Source organism: Nerophis lumbriciformis, linkage group LG39 (genome assembly GCF_033978685.3).
Source record: "Nerophis lumbriciformis linkage group LG39, RoL_Nlum_v2.1, whole genome shotgun sequence".
NCBI lineage: Eukaryota > Metazoa > Chordata > Actinopteri > Syngnathiformes > Syngnathidae > Nerophis > Nerophis lumbriciformis.
This window is the reverse complement of record NC_084586.2, coordinates 4,223,258-4,244,332: the sequence shown is the minus strand read 5'-3', so window position 1 is coordinate 4,244,332 and position 21,075 is coordinate 4,223,258. Positions and strand designations below refer to the sequence as shown.

At 37.5% G+C, this 21,075-nt stretch overlaps 1 protein-coding gene across 1 annotated transcript in view; it reads left to right on the top strand.

Moving 5' to 3' along the window:
- The window catches only part of skap1 (src kinase associated phosphoprotein 1), a 278,687-nt gene that overhangs the window by 10,450 nt on the left and 247,162 nt on the right, over positions 1–21,075 (top strand). Inside the window, exons 2-4 of the mRNA XM_061931992.1 lie at positions 688–793; positions 7,817–7,842; positions 16,393–16,515. Coding sequence (XP_061787976.1) covers positions 688–793; positions 7,817–7,842; positions 16,393–16,515 — 255 coding nt within the window. The remainder of the gene's footprint in view (positions 1–687; positions 794–7,816; positions 7,843–16,392; positions 16,516–21,075) is intronic.

Sequence of the window (21,075 nt, the reverse complement as noted above, 5' to 3'; positions counted from 1 at the left end):
AGTAATTGAGGCAAAAGGAGCTCCAACCAAGTATTGAGTATTGTACATGCTCATATTTTTCATTTTCATACTTTTCAGTTGGCCAACATTTCTAAAAATCCCTTTTTTGTATTAGCCTTAAGTAATATTCTAATTTTGTGACACACGGAATTTTGGATTTTCATTTGTTGCCACTTCAAATCATCAAAATTAAATGAAATAAACATTTGAATGCATCAGTCTGTGTGCAATGAATAAATATAATGTACAAGTTACACCTTTTGAATGCAATTACTGAAATAAATCAAGTTTTTCAAAATATTCTAATTTACTGGCTTTTACCTGTATATAAGACTTTTAGAGTAATTTTGATAGTAGGCTAACATAGGTAATATGGACACTACATCATCTGTTGGCTTCATTATAACACGTATATAAGACTTTTAGAGTAATTTTGATAGTAGGCTAATATAGGTAATATGGACACTACAGCATGTGTTGGCTTCATTATAACACTTATATAAGGCGTTTGATTTTAGCGGCTTCAGAACAGACAATTTTTTTGTATTTTTGGTCCAATATGGCTTTTTCAACATTTTGGGTTGCCCATCCCTGCCCTAATTAATATCTTTGAAGTCCTCTGATCTCACCTTCGCTCAGTGCTATTTCCCCATCTCAAAAGCTTCTGTTGTTGTTTCTGGTGTTTAGACTGTGAGCTGTTTGTGTCGGACATCCTCCAGAATGAGAAGCTGAGCGAAAGTACGGAGGAGACGCGCCAAATCTTGCTGAATAATTTCAGGGTGGTGCACGTGAGGTAAGACACGGCTTCAGTTTTTAGCTTTTAGAAACGACCACTCGGAGCTTCACAGTATAATTTCATGGCACAATTATCCAACGCTTGCTCCTTCCTAATGCCGCACAGGAACTCTTAATTGCCGCTGTAATTGTCTTAAACACAGTTTGCCGCGTTCAAATGAACTCATTGCAGCTAATGTCTTGTTGCTTATTGGCGTTATCACTTTTTAAAGATCTCATGCAACAACCTTTTCTTATCATTTCCCCTTCATTTGATTCAATTTGTTGACTTTGTGCTGATAGAATCGCTTGTAAGAAGAGCCCGGAAACAACCTTTACACCATGAGACGTGCATGCAACGTGCAGAGACAACTGGTGGTTTTGTGGTCTTCAACACAGATACACATTTTCAAACTCTACCCGCGATCTTTTGTTCAACAGTCGGGTCACGTCGGAAGATTTCACAAGCATTTATTTAAAGGGGTCATATTATGGCTATTTTTCAACGTGTAAAGACTTCCCTGTGGTCTACTTAACACGTAATGCTGCTCAAAATGTTGCATAGATGATGTTTTATAGACCTTCTTCGAGCCACTTTCTGACAGCCTCTTCAGGATGTGCCCTTCTGTTGGCGCTCTTATTTACGTGCCTCCACTTGGACTGAGTCTTCTCCCTGTCAGCCATATTGTAGTTTTTAGTGCTTCCATAGCGAGTCTACTGACAGATATAATTTAGGACTATACGCCACTTTGTATCAGAAATGGCAACAGCGGAGGATGCATGTGCATGTACGAGCCAGTCTGCCCCACTCACTTGAAAAAATGCTCCACTTAAAAAAAACAAACAATTAACATAAGTTATTTTTGCTTGTAATGAGCAAAAAAATCTGCCGATGGGACAAGTCAAAATTGTCTTAGTACCGTATTTTTCGGACTATAAGTCACAGTTTTTTTCATAGTTTGGCCGGGGGTGCGACTTATACTCTGGAGCGACTTATGTGTGAAATTATTAACACATTACCGTAAAATATCAAATAATATTATTTAGCTCATTCACGTAAGAGACTAGACGTATAAGATCTCATGGGATTTAGCGATTAGGAGTGACAGATTGTTTGGTAAACGTATAGCATGTTCTATATGTTATAGTTATTTGAATGACTCTTACCATAATATGTTACGTTAACATACCAGTTGCTTATTTATGCCTCATATAACGTACACTTATTCAGCCTGTTGTTCACTATTCTTTATTTATTTTAAATTGCCTTTTAAATGGTCTATTATTGGTGTTGGGTTTTATCAAATAAATTTCCCCCAAAAATGCGACTTATACTCCAGTGCGACTTATATATGTTTTTTCCCTTCTTTATTATGCATTTTCGGCCGGTGCGACTTATACTCCGGAGCGACTTTTACTTCGGAGCGACTTATACTCCGAAAAATACGGTACAAATTTTCGAAATAAGTCATTCAATTTTAGATCTTGGAATGAGCGATTAAAACTTATTATTAGCTATACTTACTAGTATTGTGAAGTTTTGTGTTTTATAACAAACTTGTGATGCTCAAAAGTGTTATTTTTTCCTGAAATTATCTATTGCCTAAAAACAAGTTCTTATGTCTCACTGAAAAATTATTATTCAGGAGATTGTGACTTGTTTTACGTTTGTTTACATATTTTGAGTAGAAATTAGAAATATATACAGGTAAAAGCCAGTAAATTAGAATATTTTGAAAAACTTGATTTATTTCAGTAATTGCATTCAAAAGGTGTAACTTGTACATTATATTTATTCATTGCACACAGACTGATGCATTCAAATGTTTATTTCATATAATTTTGATGATTTGAAGTGGCAACAAATGAAAATCCAAAATTCCGTGTGTCACAAAATTAGAATATTATTTAAGGCTAATACAAAAAAGGGATTTTTAGAAATGTTGGCCAACTGAAAAGTATGAAAATGAAAAATATGAGCATGTACAATACTCAATACTTGGTTGGAGCTCCTTTTGCCTCAATTACTGCGTTAATGCGGCGTGGCATGGAGTCGATGAGTTTCTGGCACTGCTCAGGTGTTATGAGAGCCCAGGTTGCTCTGATAGTGGCCTTCAACTCTTCTGCGTTTTTGGGTCTGGCATTCTGCATCTTCCTTTTCACAATACCCCACAGATTTTCTATGGGGCTAAGGTCAGGGGAGTTGGCGGGCCAATTTAGAACAGAAATACCATGGTCCGTAAACCAGGCACGGGTAGATTTTGCGCTGTGTGCAGGCGCCAAGTCCTGTTGGAACTTGAAATCTCCATCTCCATAGAGCAGGTCAGCAGCAGGAAGCATGAAGTGCTCTAAAACTTGCTGGTAGACGGCTGCGTTGACCCTGGATCTCAGGAAACAGAGTGGACCGACACCAGCAGATGACATGGCACCCCAAACCATCACTGATGGTGGAAACTTTACACTAGACTTCAGGCAACGTGGATCCTGTGCCTCTCCTGTCTTCCTCCAGACTCTGGGACCTCGATTTCCAAAGGAAATGCAACATTTGCATGGTTGGGTGATGGTTTGGGGTGCCATGTCATCTGCTGGTGTCGGTCCACTCTGTTTCCTGAGATCCAGGGTCAACGCAGCCGTCTACCAGCAAGTTTTAGAGCACTTCATGCTTCCTGCTGCTGACCTGCTCTATGGAGATGGAGATTTCAAGTTCCAACAGGACTTGGCGCCTGCACACAGCGCAAAATCTACCCGTGCCTGGTTTACGGACCATGGTATTTCTGTTCTAAATTGGCCCGCCAACTCCCCTGACCTTAGCCCCATAGAAAATCTGTGGGGTATTGTGAAAAGGAAGATGCAGAATGCCAGACCCAAAAACGCAGAAGAGTTGAAGGCCACTATCAGAGCAACCTGGGCTCTCATAACACCTGAGCAGTGCCAGAAACTCATCGACTCCATGCCACGCCGCATTAACGCAGTAACTGAGGCAAAAGGAGCTCCAACCAAGTATTGAGTATTGTACATGCTCATATTTTTCATTTTCATACTTTTCAGTTGGCCAACATTTCTAAAAATCCCTTTTTTGTATTAGCCTTAAGTAATATTCTAATTTTGTGACACACGGAATTTTGGATTTTCATTTGTTGCCACTTCAAATCATCAAAATTAAATGAAATAAACATTTGAATGCATCAGTCTGTGTGCAATGAATAAATATAATGTACAAGTTACACCTTTTGAATGCAATTACTGAAATAAATCAAGTTTTTCCAAATATTCTAATTTACTGGCTTTTACCTGTATACTTGGTGAGATTGTGAGTTTTTCCAGTGTTGACTACAGCGTCGGACGACTATGTCGGACTTGCGCAAAGTTTTTGTAGTAAACGTCTACCATATGTGGCAATATCCGCTGATATCACACTTGGGAAAAACGTCACAAATTGGGCCTCGTTTGGAGGAAGTATCGAGGAAGCCATTATTGTTTTATAAATATCCACGCCATTTCTCCAGGGTTTGATTTTATATTTTCAGGACCAAATACACAAAAAACAGGTATCAGTAGGTAAGAAAAGTTGTTTTTATATAATAGATCCTTTTTTAAAACAGATCCCAGGTAAATGTTACAGCGTTAGTCTCACTGTCGCAAAAGCATTGTCGATGGCTATGTACCGTATTTTCCGCACTATAAGGCGCACCTAAAAACCACAAATTTTCTCAAAAGCTGACAGTGCGCCTTATAACCCGGTGCGCTTTATATATGGATAAATATTAAGATTCATTTTCATAAAGTTTAGGTCTTGCAACTACGGTAAACAGCCGCCATCTTTTTTCCCCGTAGAAGAAGCGCGCGGTGCATGCTGGGATATGTGACGTTTCATTTCCATTTGTGTGTTTATGTAAAGACCCCAAAATGGCTCCTATTAAGTGTGTTGTCTGTCTAATTATAAATAATGCAGACGAGGCGTGTTAACTGAGTTCTCAACGTTTACTCACAGCGTGCTCATAACCACATTCTAACTGCCAGCATACAACGCTTCTCAGGGCTACCGCGCATGCTCGTAACTATCGTTGCATGCTGGGTAGTGTAGTTGTTATATTTGCTAGCTCATAACAGCACATTGAGAGACACGCTTACGCGCTTAATTCAATACTCGCCGTCATTCCGGGTGGATTGACAAAAGACCTCCAGCCGCTAGATATTGGTGTCAACAGGGCATTCGAAGCTAGACTGCTAACTGCGTGGGAACAATGGATGACAGAAGGCGAACACACCTTCACTAAGACGAGGAGGCAGCGCCAGACGACGCCAAAATCTGCCAGTGGATCGTAAATTTGCCCAACTTTTCACTTCGGACACCGAAGACGAAGGATTTACGAATGAAGAATAACTTCAGAAAGTGAGCGCTATGTTTATTTTGTGTGTTGTGACATTAACGTTCGAGCAACATTATGTTGCTATTGCTCTGCACTATTTTGAATTTTACTATGTTTGTGATTGCACATTTGCGTACATTTTGGGAGTGAACAGAGTTGTTAGAACGCTGGTTTTTAATATATTATTAAAGTTTGACTGACCTATCTGACTGTTTTTTTGACATTCCCTTTAGCGCAGCGTAGGCGCGGCTTATAGTCCGGGGCGGCTTATTGGTGGACAAAGTTATGAAATATGCCATTCATTGAAGGTGCGGCTAATAATCCGGTGCGCCTTATAGTGCGGAAAATACGGTAAACATTAGGAGCGGAGGCCTCCACATGTGTTAGCTTCTGCATAAGTGAGGCCCTATGAAGAACTATTCACTCTCTTTATAGCAAAAGAGCAGATAAGTCTCATGGGTCAACGAGTGTTCATGAGTGTGGGAGCCAGTCCAAGGAAAAATAAGCTTAAGTAGTTCCATTCATTGATGAAGGGTATTTTTGTTAAAAGGATGCGTAGCTGATTAAAATTATCATATTTCAAAATTATTAATATCAGAAGTGTGTTTGTTCTTTTCAAGAATTTAACATACTGTATGTAAAACTTGAGCTTACATTAGACATATGATTCTTTACAAGGGATTAGACAAAGGGCTGGGCGATATGGCCTTTTTTAAATATCTCGATATTTTTAGGCCATGTCACGATACACAATATATATCTCGATATTTTGCCTTAGCCTTGAATGAACACTTGATGCATATAATCACAGCAGTATGATGATTCTATGTGTCTACATTAAAACATTCTTTTTCATACTGCATTAATATATGCTCATTTTAAACTTTCATGCAGAGAGGGAAATCACAACTAAGTCAATTGACCAAAAGTGTATTTATTAAACAGTTATTAAGCAGTGGCACAAACATTCATGTCATTTCCAAACAGAAAGTGCAAGATTGTCAGAGACATTTTAAAACAAGCTATTAGTGCACTTTTGTGCATGATGTCACTAAGATGACATGTCAAAACAACACTAAATTAAAGTGCAATTTTTCTACAGAACGCCACTACAATAGTTTAAAACAAATAAAGTGCACTTTTGTGCATGACGTCACACAAGATATTTCAATAACTGTCAAATAAAAATGAGCTGCATAATAGGAAGTCAAATCGTTATCTCCTTCTGTTGTTGACTATTTTCCATACGGTGTTGATGTGGAAATGGTTGCCTCGGCATTTTGTGGGTGTGGCACAGAACGGAGATGTTGACATGCAGAGTTTCAAGCACTCTTCATTCTCTAGCAGGTGACTTTTCAAATGATGCTACATATTAGCAGTAATGTTACGCTTTTGCCGCACACTTGACAAATTACGGTTGTCTGTTCGACATCTTCCCACTTGAAGCCAAACCACCGCCAGACGATGGACCACCTGCTGTTTTTCTTAGGAATTAATTATTCCTTCATTTGTTACCAGATTTGCACCTTCTTTCTCTCGTATTACCACTCGCACCACAGCTATGTCGCTACCTCTCTGCTCCGCGAGGGCGTATACGTATGTGACGTATGTAAGAAGGTGCGCTTGCTGTCTGTGAGAAGGAGAGACCAGAAAGAATGAGAAGAGCCTGTGGTGTAATGCCCGCAGCTAAAAGCAACTGCGTGAGAACGTATACTCGAATATTCACGATATAGTCATTTTCTATATCGCACAGAGACAAACCCGCGATATATCGAGTATATCGATATATATCGCCCAGCCCTAATTAGACGTAGCAAAACACACATCAATATCTCAAAAACAACAGATAGTAGTTGGGCATACCTGGAAGTGGAAGAGGCAGCTGCATATGTGTGTCCGCTTAATCGAAGACTTTGAGGTCAAAGTTCAAAACTAAAGGGGACCTATTATGCAACACCAACTTCTCCTACCTACTAGTACCTGTTTTTGTGTATTTAGGATCCTGAAAATATGAATTTTAAACATGGTAGTGATATTTATGAAACATTTATGTAGTCATACCAAAGACTATAAAAATGTGACCCTTTACCTCCCTGCTTGACACTCAGCATCAAGGGTTGGAATTGGGGGTTAAATGACCAAAAATGATTCCCAGGCGTGGCCACCGCTGCTGCTCACTGCTCCCCTCACCACCCAGGGGGGTGATCAAGGGTGATGGGTCAAATGCAGAAAATAATTTTGCCGCACCTAGTGTGTGTTTGTTAATAATGGGTACTTTAACTTTTTAACTTTAACTCGGCTTCCCTGTAACCACGGTGGGAGATGAGGAAAGGCCGGTGTGTCGTTTCCTTGAATGTTAATAAACCTGCGATGTTATGCATGTTTATTTCATGGATGAATGATACTATTTATTGTCACAGTGGAGAGTGGGAGGGGCGCAAAATATTTTCTTCTTCCTGGTGAGGGGGTCGTTAACAGAAAATCATTGAGAAGCGCTGATTTAGATCAAAGAACCAGCATAACATGTTATGTAGACCACAAGGAAGTGTTTTACATTTACAACAAAAATCATAATATGACCTTTTTAACTGAATTTCAATGTATTTTACTAGAATTTGTTCGAAATCTGAGTTGTGGTCCGTGCTCAACATACTTTTGTTATTTTTTCACAGAAACCCTCAGGAATTCCCCTTGCGGTGTAAGTATCCATTTACACGCCAGTGCACGACAGGGGTGTCCCGATCCAATATTGATTGGCTAAAGCGGCACCTTTTTTAACACACATTCTAAAAATATTATCGTTAATTGAATGAAAAATATCAAAATCCATGTTGTTATAAATTATTGACCTATTCAAGACTCCAATTACTCAAATATTCCACTATGAAATATATTTATGTTTGCCATTATAAAACTATGTTTTGTTTGATAAAAAGGGTATCAAATAAACATCCATCCATCCATTTTCTACCGCTTGTCCCTTTTGGGGTCGCGGGGGGTGCTGGAGCCTATCTCAGTTGCATTCGGGCGGAAGGCGGGGTACACCCTGGACAAGTCGCCACCTCATCGCAGGGCCAACACAGATAGACAGACAACATTCACACACTAGGGCCAATTTAGTGTTGCCAATCAATCTATCCCCAGGTGCATGTCTTTGGAGGTGACAAACGAACAAAAATAATTAAGAGAAATTCTAATCGACAAATAGATCTGAAGTTGATCTGGAATGTTGAAAGTAAAAAAAAAAATGGTATGCAAGAGGGACGAGCGGTAGAAAATGGATGGACTTCAATCTCAATCAATCAATCTTTATTTATATAGCCCTAAATCACAAGTGTCTCAAAGGGCTGCACAAGCCACGACGACATCCTCGGTACAAAGCCCACATACGGGCAAGGAAAAACTCACCCCAGTGGGACGTCGATGTGAATGACTATGAGAACCCTTGGAGAGGACCGCATATGTGGGTAACCCCCCCCCCCCTCTAGGGGAGACCGAAAGCAATGGATGTCGAGTGGGTCTGACATAATATTGTGAGAGTCCAGTCCATAGTGGATCCAACATAATAGTAAGAGTCCAGTCCATAGTGGGGTCAGCAGGACACCATTCCGAGCGGAGACGGGTCAGCAGCGTAGAGATGTTCCCAGCCGATGCACAGGCGAGCGGTCCACCCCGGGTCCCGACTCTGGACAGCCAGCACTTCATCCATGGCCACCGGACCTGTGCCCCCCCCCCCCCCCTCAAGGAAAAGGGGAGCAGAGGAGAAAAGAAAAGAAACGGCAGATCAACTGGTCTAACAGGGGGGCTATTTAAAGGCTAGAGTATACAAATGAGTTTTAAGATGGGACTTAAATGCTTCTACTGAGGTAGCATCTCTAATTGTTACCGGGAGGGCATTCCATAGTACTGGAGCCCGAATAGAAAACGCTCTATAGCCCGCAGACTTTTTTTGGGCTCTGGGAATCACTAATAAGCCGGAGTTCTTTGAACGCAGATTTCTTGCCGGGACATATGGTACAATGCAATCGACAAGATAGGACGGAGCTAGACCGTGTAGTATTTTATACTACTTGTTTTTAACAGTTTATTAAGTGGGGCCTTTTTAGATCCCTGATAATTTTAGTGGGATTCTTTCATAGAACTTGTCATTGCTCAATTTTTTTTTTAGCAAAATTATTTATTAACCTATTTAGGGTTTCAATTACTTCAATTAAATTTTTCCACCGTGAACATTTTTTGGGGGGAAATATTACAGATTTTGTGTTTTTGCCATAAAAATCTGTGTTTTATTTGACAAAAAGAGCATGAAACAAGTTTAAACTTTATATTGACAAATCTGAAGTTGATCTAGAGCAGTGGTTCTCAACCTTTTTTCAGTGATGTACCCTCTGTGAACATTTTTTTAATTCAAGTACCCCCTAATCCTAAACAGTAAATCCCATTAACACATATTCTTCGGAATACTGTCGGCTCTGGTTTGGCCTTCTTTGGCACATGTTCCTCCTTGTTTTCAGCTGCATTACTGCTACGCTTTAACCAAGCCTCCATTGTTTTCTACATCGATAGTTGATTGACAGTTGATGCCGTGTGGCACCGCCAGGTAGGGTCAAACCATCATGGCATGGGGGAAACGCTGGGTTTATGGTAATGAATGGAATAGCCTACTTGATTTGATGTTCAGTTTATAACATTACATTCATATTTTGTTGAAGTATTATTCAATAAATATATTTATAAAGGATTTTTGAATTGTTGCTATTTTTAGAATATTTAAAAAAAAATCTCACGTACCCCTTGGCATACCTTCAAGTACCCCCAGGGGTACGCGTACCCCCATTTGAGAACCACTGATCTAGAGTTTTAACACTGAATTATGAAAAATAAATAATATATTACTTATTTTTGACATTTTTATGACTGAAACCCTTCTGGGTCCCCGGGACCATACTTACTTGCGAGTTTTGGTTTTGAAAATGAAAAATACCAAATTGGCCCCCACCTGCTTTCATTTTTCAATGTGCGGCCCTCTGTGGAAAAAGTTTGGACACCCTGGGCTAAAGCAAATATCGAATTATGTAAAATCTTTGATACAAGCAGTGCTGCAGCGCGTTTACTTGCGTGTGATATCATGTGCGATACAAGCAGTCCTGCAGCGTGTTTACTTGCGTTTGATATCATGTGCGATACAAGCAGTCCTGCAGCGTGTTTACTTGCGTGTGATATCATGTGCGATACTAGCAGTCCTTCAGAGTGTTTACTTAAAGTTGACATCTAAATGTCCTCCAATAAGCTCACTATTTATTTTATTTTACTATAGTCATTTACAAAAGGTAAACATGCTAGGCTATAGGCTACTAGGCGCTAGCAGCTAAGTACACAATAGCACACAAGCTAGACATACATAATAATCATTGAAAAAAATAAAACAGCACATTTGTCAATATAAACAAGTATCAAATAATTATAGTTGCATATTAATACACATTCAAAGTTAAAGTACCAATGATAGTCACACACACACTCGGTGTGGTGAAATTTGTCCTCTGCATTTGACCCATCCCCTTGTTCACCCCCTGGGAGGTGAGGGGAGCAGTGGGCAGCAGCTGTGGCCGCGCCCGGGAATCATTTTTGGTGATTCAACCCTCAATTCCAACCCTTGATGCTGAGTGCCAAGCAGGGAGGTAATGGGTCCCATTATTATAGTCTTTGGTATGACTCGGCCTGGGTTTGAACTCGCGACCTACCGATCTCAGGGCGGACACTCTAACTCAGGGGTGCTCACACTTTTTCTGCAGGCGAGCTACTTTTCAATTGATTAAGTCGTGGGGATCTACCTCATTCATATATATAATTTATATTTACTTATTTATGAAATATATGTTTTTTTTTAACAAGTTAAAGGTGTTTAATGATAATGCAAGCATGTTTAACACATATAGTTAATATTGTTAATAAATTAAAGGTGTTAAATGATAATACAAGTATGTTTAATACATATAGTTAATATTGTTAGCAAGTTAAAGGTGCTTAAAGATAATGCAAGCATGTTTAACACATATAGTTAATATTGTTAACAAGTTAAAGGTGTTTAATGATAATACAAGCATGTTTAACACTTATAGTTAATACTGTTAATAAGTTAAAGGTGTTTAAAGATAATGCAAGCATGTTTAACACATATAGTTAATATTGTTAACAACTTAAAGGTGTTTAATGATAATGCAAGCATGTTTAATACATATAGTTAATATTGTTAATAAATTAAAGGTGTTTAAAGATAATGCAAGCATGTTTAACACATATAGTTAATATTGTTAACAAGTTAAAGGTGTTTAATGATAATACAAGCATGTTTAACACTTATAGTTAATACTGTTAATAAGTTAAAGGTGTTTAAAGATAATGCAAGCATGTTTAACACATATAGTTAATATTGTTAACAACTTAAAGGTGTTTAATGATAATGCAAGCATGTTTAATACATATAGTTAATATTGTTAATAAATTAAAGGTGTTTAATGATAATACAAGTATGTTTAATACATATAGATAATATTGTTAACAAGTTAAAGGTGATTAAAGATATTGCAAGCATTTTTAACACATATAGTTAATATTGTTAACAAGTTAAAGGTGTTTAATGATAATACAAGCATGTTTAACACTTATAGTTAATACTGTTAATAAGTTAAAGGTGTTTAAAGATAATGCAAGCATGTTTAACACATATAGTTAATATTGTTAACAACTTAAAGGTGTTTAATGATAATGCAAGCATGTTTAATACATATAGTTAATATTGTTAATAAGTTAAAGGTGTTTAAAGATAATGCAAGCATGTTTAACACATATAGTTAATATTGTTAACAACTTAAAGGTGTTTAATGATAATGCAAGCATGTTTAATACATATAGTTAATATTGTTAATAAATTAAAGGTGTTTAATGATAATACAAGTATGTTTAATACATATAGTTAATATTGTTAGCAAGTTAAAGGTGCTTAAAGATAATGCAAGCATGTTTAACACATATAGTTACTATTGTTAACAGGTTAAAGGTGTTTAATGATAATACAAGCATGTTTAACACTTATAGTTAATACTGTTAATAAGTTAAAGGTGTTTAAAGATAATGCAAGCATGTTTAACACATATAGTTAATATTGTTAACAACTTAAAGGTGTTTAATGATAATGCAAGCATGTTTAATACATATAGTTAATATTGTTGATAAATTAAAGGTGTTTAATGATAATACAAGCATGTTTAACACTTATAGTTAATACTGTTAATAAGTTAAAGGTGTTTAAAGATAATGCAAGCATGTTTAACACATATAGTTAATATTGTTAACAACTTAAAGGTGTTTAATGATAATGCAAGCATGTTTAATACATATAGTTAATATTGTTAATAAATTAAAGGTGTTTAATGATAATACAAGTATGTTTAATACATATAGATAATATTGTCAACAAGTTAAAGGTGATTAAAGATATTGCAAGCATTTTTAACACATATAGTTAATATTGTTAACAAGTTAAAGGTGTTTAATGATAATACAAGCATGTTTAACACATATAGTTAATATTGTTAATAAGTTAAAGGAGTTTAAAGATAATACAAGCATGTTTAACACTTATAGTTAATACTGTTAACAACTTAAAGGTGTTTAATGATAATGCAAGCATGTTTAATACATATAGTTAATATTGTTAATAAATTAAAGGTGTTTAATGATAATACAAGTATGTTTAATACATATAGATAATATTGTTAACAACTTAAAGGTGATTAAAGATATTGCAAGCATTTTTAACACATATAGTTAATATTGTTAACAAGTTAAAGGTGTTTAATGATAATACAAGCATGTTTAACACATATAGTTAATATTGTTAACAACTTAAAGGTGTTTAATGATAATGCAAGCATGTTTAATACATATAGTTAATATTGTTAATAAATTAAAGGTGTTTAATGATAATACAAGTATGTTTAATACATATAGATAATATTGTTAACAAGTTAAAGGTGATTAAAGATATTGCAAGCATTTTTAACACATATAGTTAATATTGTTAACAAGTTAAAGGTGTTTAATGATAATACAAGCATGTTTAACACATATAGTTAATATTGTTAATAAATTAAAGGTGTTAAATGATAATACAAGTATGTTTAATACATATAGTTAATATTGTTAGCAAGTTAAAGGTGCTTAAAGATAATACAAGCATGTTTAACACATATAGATTCCTTTCTTTCGTGAAGACAAGAATATAAGTTGGTGTATTACCTGATTCTGATGACTTGCATTGATTGGAATCAGACAGTGGTGCTGATAACGTCCGCATTTTCGAATGGAGGAGAAAAAAGTGCACAAGTCTGTTGAAATAAAGTGTTTCTCGCCTTCCAGTCGGTAATTTTAATGAGCTGGCAGCAGCCAGCGTCATCTCAGAAGACCCTCGGGTGCCGTGAATGTCAATCAAGTGACGAAAGTGACGTCATAGTGAAGATTTATGATCGCTCATTTTTAGGACTATGTTTTTAATGCCTGGCTGGTGTTCGACTGACACACCCTCCGCGATCGACCGGTAGCTCGCGATCGACGTAATGAGCACCCCTGCTCTAACTACTAGGCCACTGAGTAGGTAAAAGTCTCCAAGGCAGTATTAAAAAGTATCCAGTAACAAACGTGTCTGCATCATTCATGAATTCATGAATTTTTGTGACCCAAAAAAAAAATACCACTCATAACAGTTTGGTTAGTGTTTTTCATAGCTACCATTGTTCTCCGTTGGACTCATTTCACTTGATCAAACCTTTTAGAACATTCCACGCGACAACAAAATAATACAATGATATACATGCCCCTAAAGCTGACCAACACGCCGGATTGTAGTCAGCTGGAGGCGTGTCTTAATGAAATTAAACAATGGATGTCCGCTAACTTCTTGCAACTCAACGCCAAGAAAACGGAAATGCTGATTATCGGTCCTGCTAAACACCGACATTTATTTAATAATACCACCTTAACATTTGACAACCAAACAATTACACAAGGCGAATCAGTAAAGAATCTGGGTATTATCTTCGACCCAACTCTCTCGTTTGAGTCACACATTAAGAGTGTTACTAAAACGGCCTTCTTTCATCTCCGTAATATCGCTAAAATTCGTTCTATTTTATCCACTAGCGACGCTGAGATCATTATTCATGCGTTCGTTACGTCTCGTCTCGATTACTGTAGCGTATTATTTTCGGGGCTCCCTATGTCTAGCATTAAAAAATTACAGTTGGTACAAAATGCGGCTGCTAGACTTTTGACAAGAACAAGAAAGTTTGATCATATTACGCCTATACTGGCTCACCTGCACTGGCTTCCTGTGCACTTAAGATGTGACTTTAAGGTTTTACTACTTACGTATAAAATACTACACGGTCTAGCTCCGTCCTATCTTGTCGATTGCATTGTACCATATGTCCCGGCAAGAAATCTGCGTTCAAAGAACTCCGGCTTATTAGTGATTCCCAGAGCCCAAAAAAAGTCTGCGGGCTATAGAGCGTTTTCTATTGGGGCTCCAGTACTATGGAATGCCCTCCCGGTAACAATTAGAGATGCTACCTCAGTAGAAGCATTTAAGTCCCATCTTAAAACTCATTTGTATACTCTAGCCTTTAAATAGCCCCCCTGTTAGACCAGTTGATCTGCCGTTTCTTTTCTTTCTCCTCTGCTCCCCTTTTCCTTGAGGGGGGGGGGGGCACAGGTCCGGTGGCCATGGATGAAGTGCTGGCTGTCCAGAGTCGGGACCCGGGGTGGACCGCTCGCCTGTGCATCGGCTGGGAACATCTCTGCGCTGCTGACCCGTCTCCGCTCGGGATGGCGTCCTGCTGGCCCCACTATGGACTGGACTCTTACTATTATGTTGGATCCACTATGGACTGGACTCTCACAATATTATGTCAGACCCACTCGACATCCATTGCTTTCGGTCTCCCCTAGAGGGGGGGGGGGTTACCCACATATGCGGTCCTCTCCAAGGTTTCTCATAGTCATTCACATCGACGTCCCACTGGGGTGAGTTTTTCCTTGCCCGTATGTGGGCTTTGTACCGAGGATGTCGTTGTGGCTTGTGCAGCCCTTTGTGACACTTGTGATTTAGGGCTATATAAATAAAGATTGATTGATTGATTGATTGATTCATGTTGATTGCGTAACCACGTGTCTGGGCTTGTTCTTCCACAGCTGCATGCAGGTACGTGGGCGGGTCCTGACGTTTTAGGTCTGATTTAAACCTTTGAACTGAGTTTTGCTAAATCAATTTATGTTGGAAGTCCAATAAAATTAATTTTATCACATAAAAAAGTAAGTTACGAAAATATTCACACTTTTTACTTATAGATAACTCAAAAACTCTAAAAATAAAAATAAATTGATTTATTGGAATAAATATACTTTTAAAAATAAAGTCTGCCGAAGTTCTGGGTGTCCGCCTTGAAATGACACCTCACAATTTTGAATGATACAAAATTAACATTTTCATAATTGAGGGAGACATCCTGCATTGTTCAAAAAACAAGCTGAAGTCTGGTGAATCAACTTAATGAGATTAATCAATGCTATGGTGATAGCGCTGCTGCCATTTTATAGAATTTTATTCCATGGAACAATCTATAGAACTTTCAGCAGATAAAGGATAATGTCTATAGAATTTCTGTTAGACATTCTATAGAATGCCCAGTTCTATAGAACAATCTATAGACCTTTCAGCAGATAAAGTAATGTCTATAGAATTTCTGTTAGACATTCTATAGAATGCCCAGTTCTATAGAACAATCTATGGACTTTTCATCAGATAATGTAATGTCTATAGAATTTCTATAGGATATTCTATAGAATTCCCAGCTCTATAGAACAGTGAAAAGACCTTCCAGCACATGAAGCTGATGTCTATAGAATTTCTATAGAATTTTGAATACATATTCTATAGAATCTTCAGTTCTAAAGAAATTCCGACGAAATTCTATAGCGTTCTATATATTTCTATAGAGATTCTATAGAACATTTTTTGCAGGGCGATCAATAAGGTTATTGGCCAATCGTCAAGGCTGCAATATAGGGACACCCCTAATGCATAGGACATTGCCTGGTAGTTTCCATGTTCTGTTAGCTGCATTGAGCTCACACACTGACTATCTGCTTTGTTTCAAACACACACACACACACACACGCACACGCACAGTGTCAGCTGACTTGAGGGAGGAAGATGGTTCCGATGACAACCGCAGCTCCAGTTTGGGTCGCTCTGCCCCGTCCGACGACGCCTCGCTAGCCTCCGACTACCAGGACGATGGAGCGCCCGAGTGTGAGTTCATGCTGTGTGTGTGTGTGTGTGTGTGTGTGTGTGTTGATAGAGTGAGGGAATTAAAAGGAAGAGTTATTGTTTGCTTCCTCTGAGAAAGCTGCCTGGCTGCAGTTTTAACACCCTCTCAGATGGCCTCTTCACTCCACAGGAAGCACACATTGTTGTCCTAATTTGAGAAAACAGATCACACCATAGCTCCTATCCCCCTCCTCGCCTCTAGCCAGTGAGGAGATGGAGCTCCCGCAGCCTCTTGCAGGCCTGATCGGTGAGCTAGAGCTCCCCTCAGTGGTGGAGATGCGCGGGCTGCAGGCCACGGCCCACACAAGGAGGAGGTTTTGTAGCCGCCGGCTAATGCAGTGATTTATTGACCCCTAGCCCCTCTATTCTTTCACAAGCGGGTTTGAAATACAACACTGTACCTGAGGGGCCATGTGTGTCCTGTCCCTCTCTGGCTTTATCAATCTTTCTCTCCATCTTCCTGCCTCCTGTTCACAATTTTGTATTCCCGACTCCCTGCGCCGGCTAATCGCCCCTGACATGCCGCAGGTGGGCGTTATTGACTCGAGTGCCCCCGGTGGCTATTTTTTGCTCCTGGAGCTTCTTTGTAGAATATTCCATTCGGGGAACGATGTTGACGTTGGCTTCACGGCGCTGTAGAAATGGCCACGGGAACTCTCTGTGTCAGGGGGGGTGGCCAGACGTTTTTTTCACAGCAAAATATGCGGGGGCCACTTTGATTTTTCACAATTTCATAACCAATACTACATACCGTATTTTTCGGACTATAAGTCGCAGTTTTTTTCATAGTTTGGCCGGGCTCCAGTGCGACTTATATATGTTTTTTTCCTTTTTTATTATGCATTTTCGGCAGGTGCGACTTATCAAATCAAATCAAATCAACTTTATTTATAAAGCACATTTAAAATTTACCACAGGGGTAGCCAAAGTGCTGTACAATGAACAGGTTAACAGATAAAACGAGTACCGAGCAAACACAACACAACACAAACAGAACACGATAAAAAATAAATAATTAAAATAGAATTAATAAAAACATAAAAACATAAAAACAGGATCACAGCAGGTGTATTATGGGGCGCCATTGCAGGATGGATATCACTCAGTGTTAAAAGCCATGGAATAAAAGTATGTTTTTAAGAGAGATTTAAAAACAGGAAGAGAGGAGGCTTGTCTAACACTCAGGGGTAGGTCGTTCCAGAGCTTGGGAGCAGCAACGGCGAAAGCTCTGTCACCTCTAAGCTTCAGCCTTGTGTCAGGGACCGTCAACAGCAGCTGATCGGCTGATCTTAAGGATCGGGTGGGGCAGTAAGGCTGAAGGAGGTCGGAGAGATAGGTTGGCGCGAGGTTGTTTAGACATTTAAAAACAAATAAAAGGAGTTTGAAATTGATTCGGTAACGCACAGGGAGCCAGTGAAGGGACGCTAAAATAGGGGTGATGTGCTCACGTCTGCGGGTCTGTGTTAGCAGACGAGCAGCAGAGTTCTGCACGAGCTGCAGGCGGGCGAGGGAGGCCTGGCTAATGCCTACATACAGGGCATTACAATAATCAAGACGAGTCGAGATAAAGGCGTGGATTAATTTCTCAAGATCATGTCTTGATAGAAGCGGTTTCACTTTCGCTATTTATTATTTATTTATTTATACTCCGATGCGACTTATACTCCGAAAAATATGGTATATGTATTTTCTTTCTTTTTTTTTTCTTTTTTTTTTTTTTTTCTTTTTATGTCCTGTCCAGCTTCTCAGGCAAATCATATAGTTGATGTAGATGCCCATGTCGGCTGTTCAGATTTACTTTACAAAAGAGAAGTGTAGGATACTTCTCTTGTTGCCTTATTTGTATTTGACTTTATTAAATGTATTTATATTATCATTTAGTGCAGCCGGGCCGGAGCAGGAGGGGATAGAAAGAGAAAAAAAAAGAAGACAGAGGGGGAAATTGTGGGGACAAGAGGGGGATTAGACAGAGAGACAAAAACAACAACAGCAAACAACAACAACAACAACAATAGAGCAACATCAGCAAATATGACATGTACAAATATGATGGTAAAAGTAATAGCAAATAAGCAGTTAGCGAAAAATAAAAAATAATACAGAAATGACAATGAGCATTATTACACTACAAATGGATCAATACAAATACCAATAGAAATAGCACTATTGATAATGAACAATACCAATAATTGACCTTTATTATCAACAATACAGTTGTTTAAATGCAACAATACATATACGTAATGATAACTTGAGATACGAAAGAATGCAGAAAAATGGAGGGGGAGAAAGAGAAGCAACCTACATTAACCTTGTAGATTGTTATAGTCACAATAGGTTAAGCTTTGTCAGTGTGCCATGTGTTACACCCAGTTTACCCTAGGGCAACAACGTTAATATATGTTTGATGAAACGTGATTATGTGCATGAGTGTAAGTATGCATATGTACTTGTATATGTACAGAATGTGTATATGTGTTTGTACAGTGAATGTATATGTACAGAATGTGTATATGTGTTTGTACAGTGAATGTATATGTACAGTATGTGTATGTGTATGTTTGTATATTGAATGTGCGTGTGGATGTACGAACATTAGGTAGGTAAATATGTACTGTATTTGTGTATGTATGTGGGAGCGTAGGTACCTATATGTATTTTCTTTAACCATCAAGGCTCCCCTCAAGTTTGGTTCCCGGGGACCCAGAAGGGTCTCAGTCATACAATTGTTAAAAATAAGTCAGATATTCAATTTTTTAATTTTTTTTATTCAACACTTACATCTCTAGATCAGGGGTCGGGAATGTTTTTGGCTGAGAGAGCCATGAAAGCCAAATATTATAAAATGTATTTCCGGGAGAGCCATATAATATTTTTTAACACTGAATATGCGTGCATTTTTAAGTAAGACCAACATTTTTAGAGTATAATAAGTCTCTTATTCTTTTTAATAACATTGTCATTCTGAAGCTAACCAATAATAAATAAAATACTTCTTACCATTAATGCGACTTCTTTAACAGGTGCGGTAGAAACGGATGGATGGATTAAAATGCATGACAATGTTTTATATTTTGAACTTTATTTTTCACACTGTCATTACCAGCGGAATTGATCATTACTTATCGTGTTAAGCAATGTCAGCTAAGATTTATCTGAGAGCCAGATGCAGTCATCAAAAGAGCCACATCTGGCTCGAGAGCCATAGGTTCCATACCTCTGCTCTAGATTATCTTCAAGTCTGTTGATATAAAGTGTATTTTTGTTTCATACGGCAAAAACAAAATGCCGCCCAGCATTTTCAAAGTGTAATATTTGATGTGATGTAATTGGAGCCTGAAATAGGTCAATAATTCAGAACAGCTTTGATTTTAATTCATTATTATTTGTTGAGGAGTGACAGTTTTAAAAAGAAATCCCTCAATTATTGGGGATCTAAAAGGGGGACCGCTCATAAAATGTGTTAAGAATAAGTCCATTTTTCCGTTTTTACTTTCAACGCTGAAGTTTCTAGATCAACTTCAGATATAGCCGTAGATAATACGTTTTTTTTATTAATTTTAATGTTTTTTAATTTGTTTGTCAAAGAAAACGTTTTTATATGGAACAAGTTGAAAAACTTATTGGGGTGTTACCATATAGTGGTCAATTGTACGGAATATGTACTGAACTGTGCAATCTACTAATAAAAGTTTCAATCAATCAAAACACAAAATATGCAATATTTCTAAGTGGAATATTTGATGTGAAGTAATTGAAGCCTTATTTAGGTGTATAATTCATAACATTGATTTTAATTAATTGTTATATTTTGAGCAATGACAATTTAAAAAAGAATCCCTCAATTATCGGCAATCCCACTCATAAAAGTGTTAAAAATAAATCAGAGTTTTTTTATTTAATTACATTTTTTACTTTCAACGCTTTAGTTTCTAGGTCTACTCCAGATATATCCGTAGATAATAAGTTGTTATTATAGTTTTTTTTTATTTCTTTGTTTAAGGCCCTTTTTGTCAAACAAAATGTATTTTATAGCGGTGTCAAAAAAAAAAAGCTTTTTGAATGAATCGCAATTCTTATTTGTAACAATTCTTAATCGATTCAAAAGAATAATAAACCGATTTAAATTGTTTTTGGTTGTATTTATTTATTTATTTTTTTAATATACCCTGTCCAGCCACTCAGACAAATCATATTGTTGATGTAGATGATCGTATCTGCTGTACAGATTTACTTTAGAAAAGAGAAATGTTGTATACTTCTCTTGTTGCCTTATTTGTATTTGACTTTATTAAATGTTTGGGTAGAATTTTTATTTTTAAACAAAACCAGTTTTCTTTTAAGTACGGTAATACAAAAACATATCAAAGCTGTTTATCTATTTTATTAAAGAATGTAGTTAATCATAAAACTGGCACTTAATGTTAATAAAAAGTAGGGATTTTAAAATGAGAATCAAGAATTGATTCTGAATCGAATCGTTCCCTCAAGAATCGAATCAAATCGTGCATGGCACAAAGATTCACAGGCCTTATTTTTTAT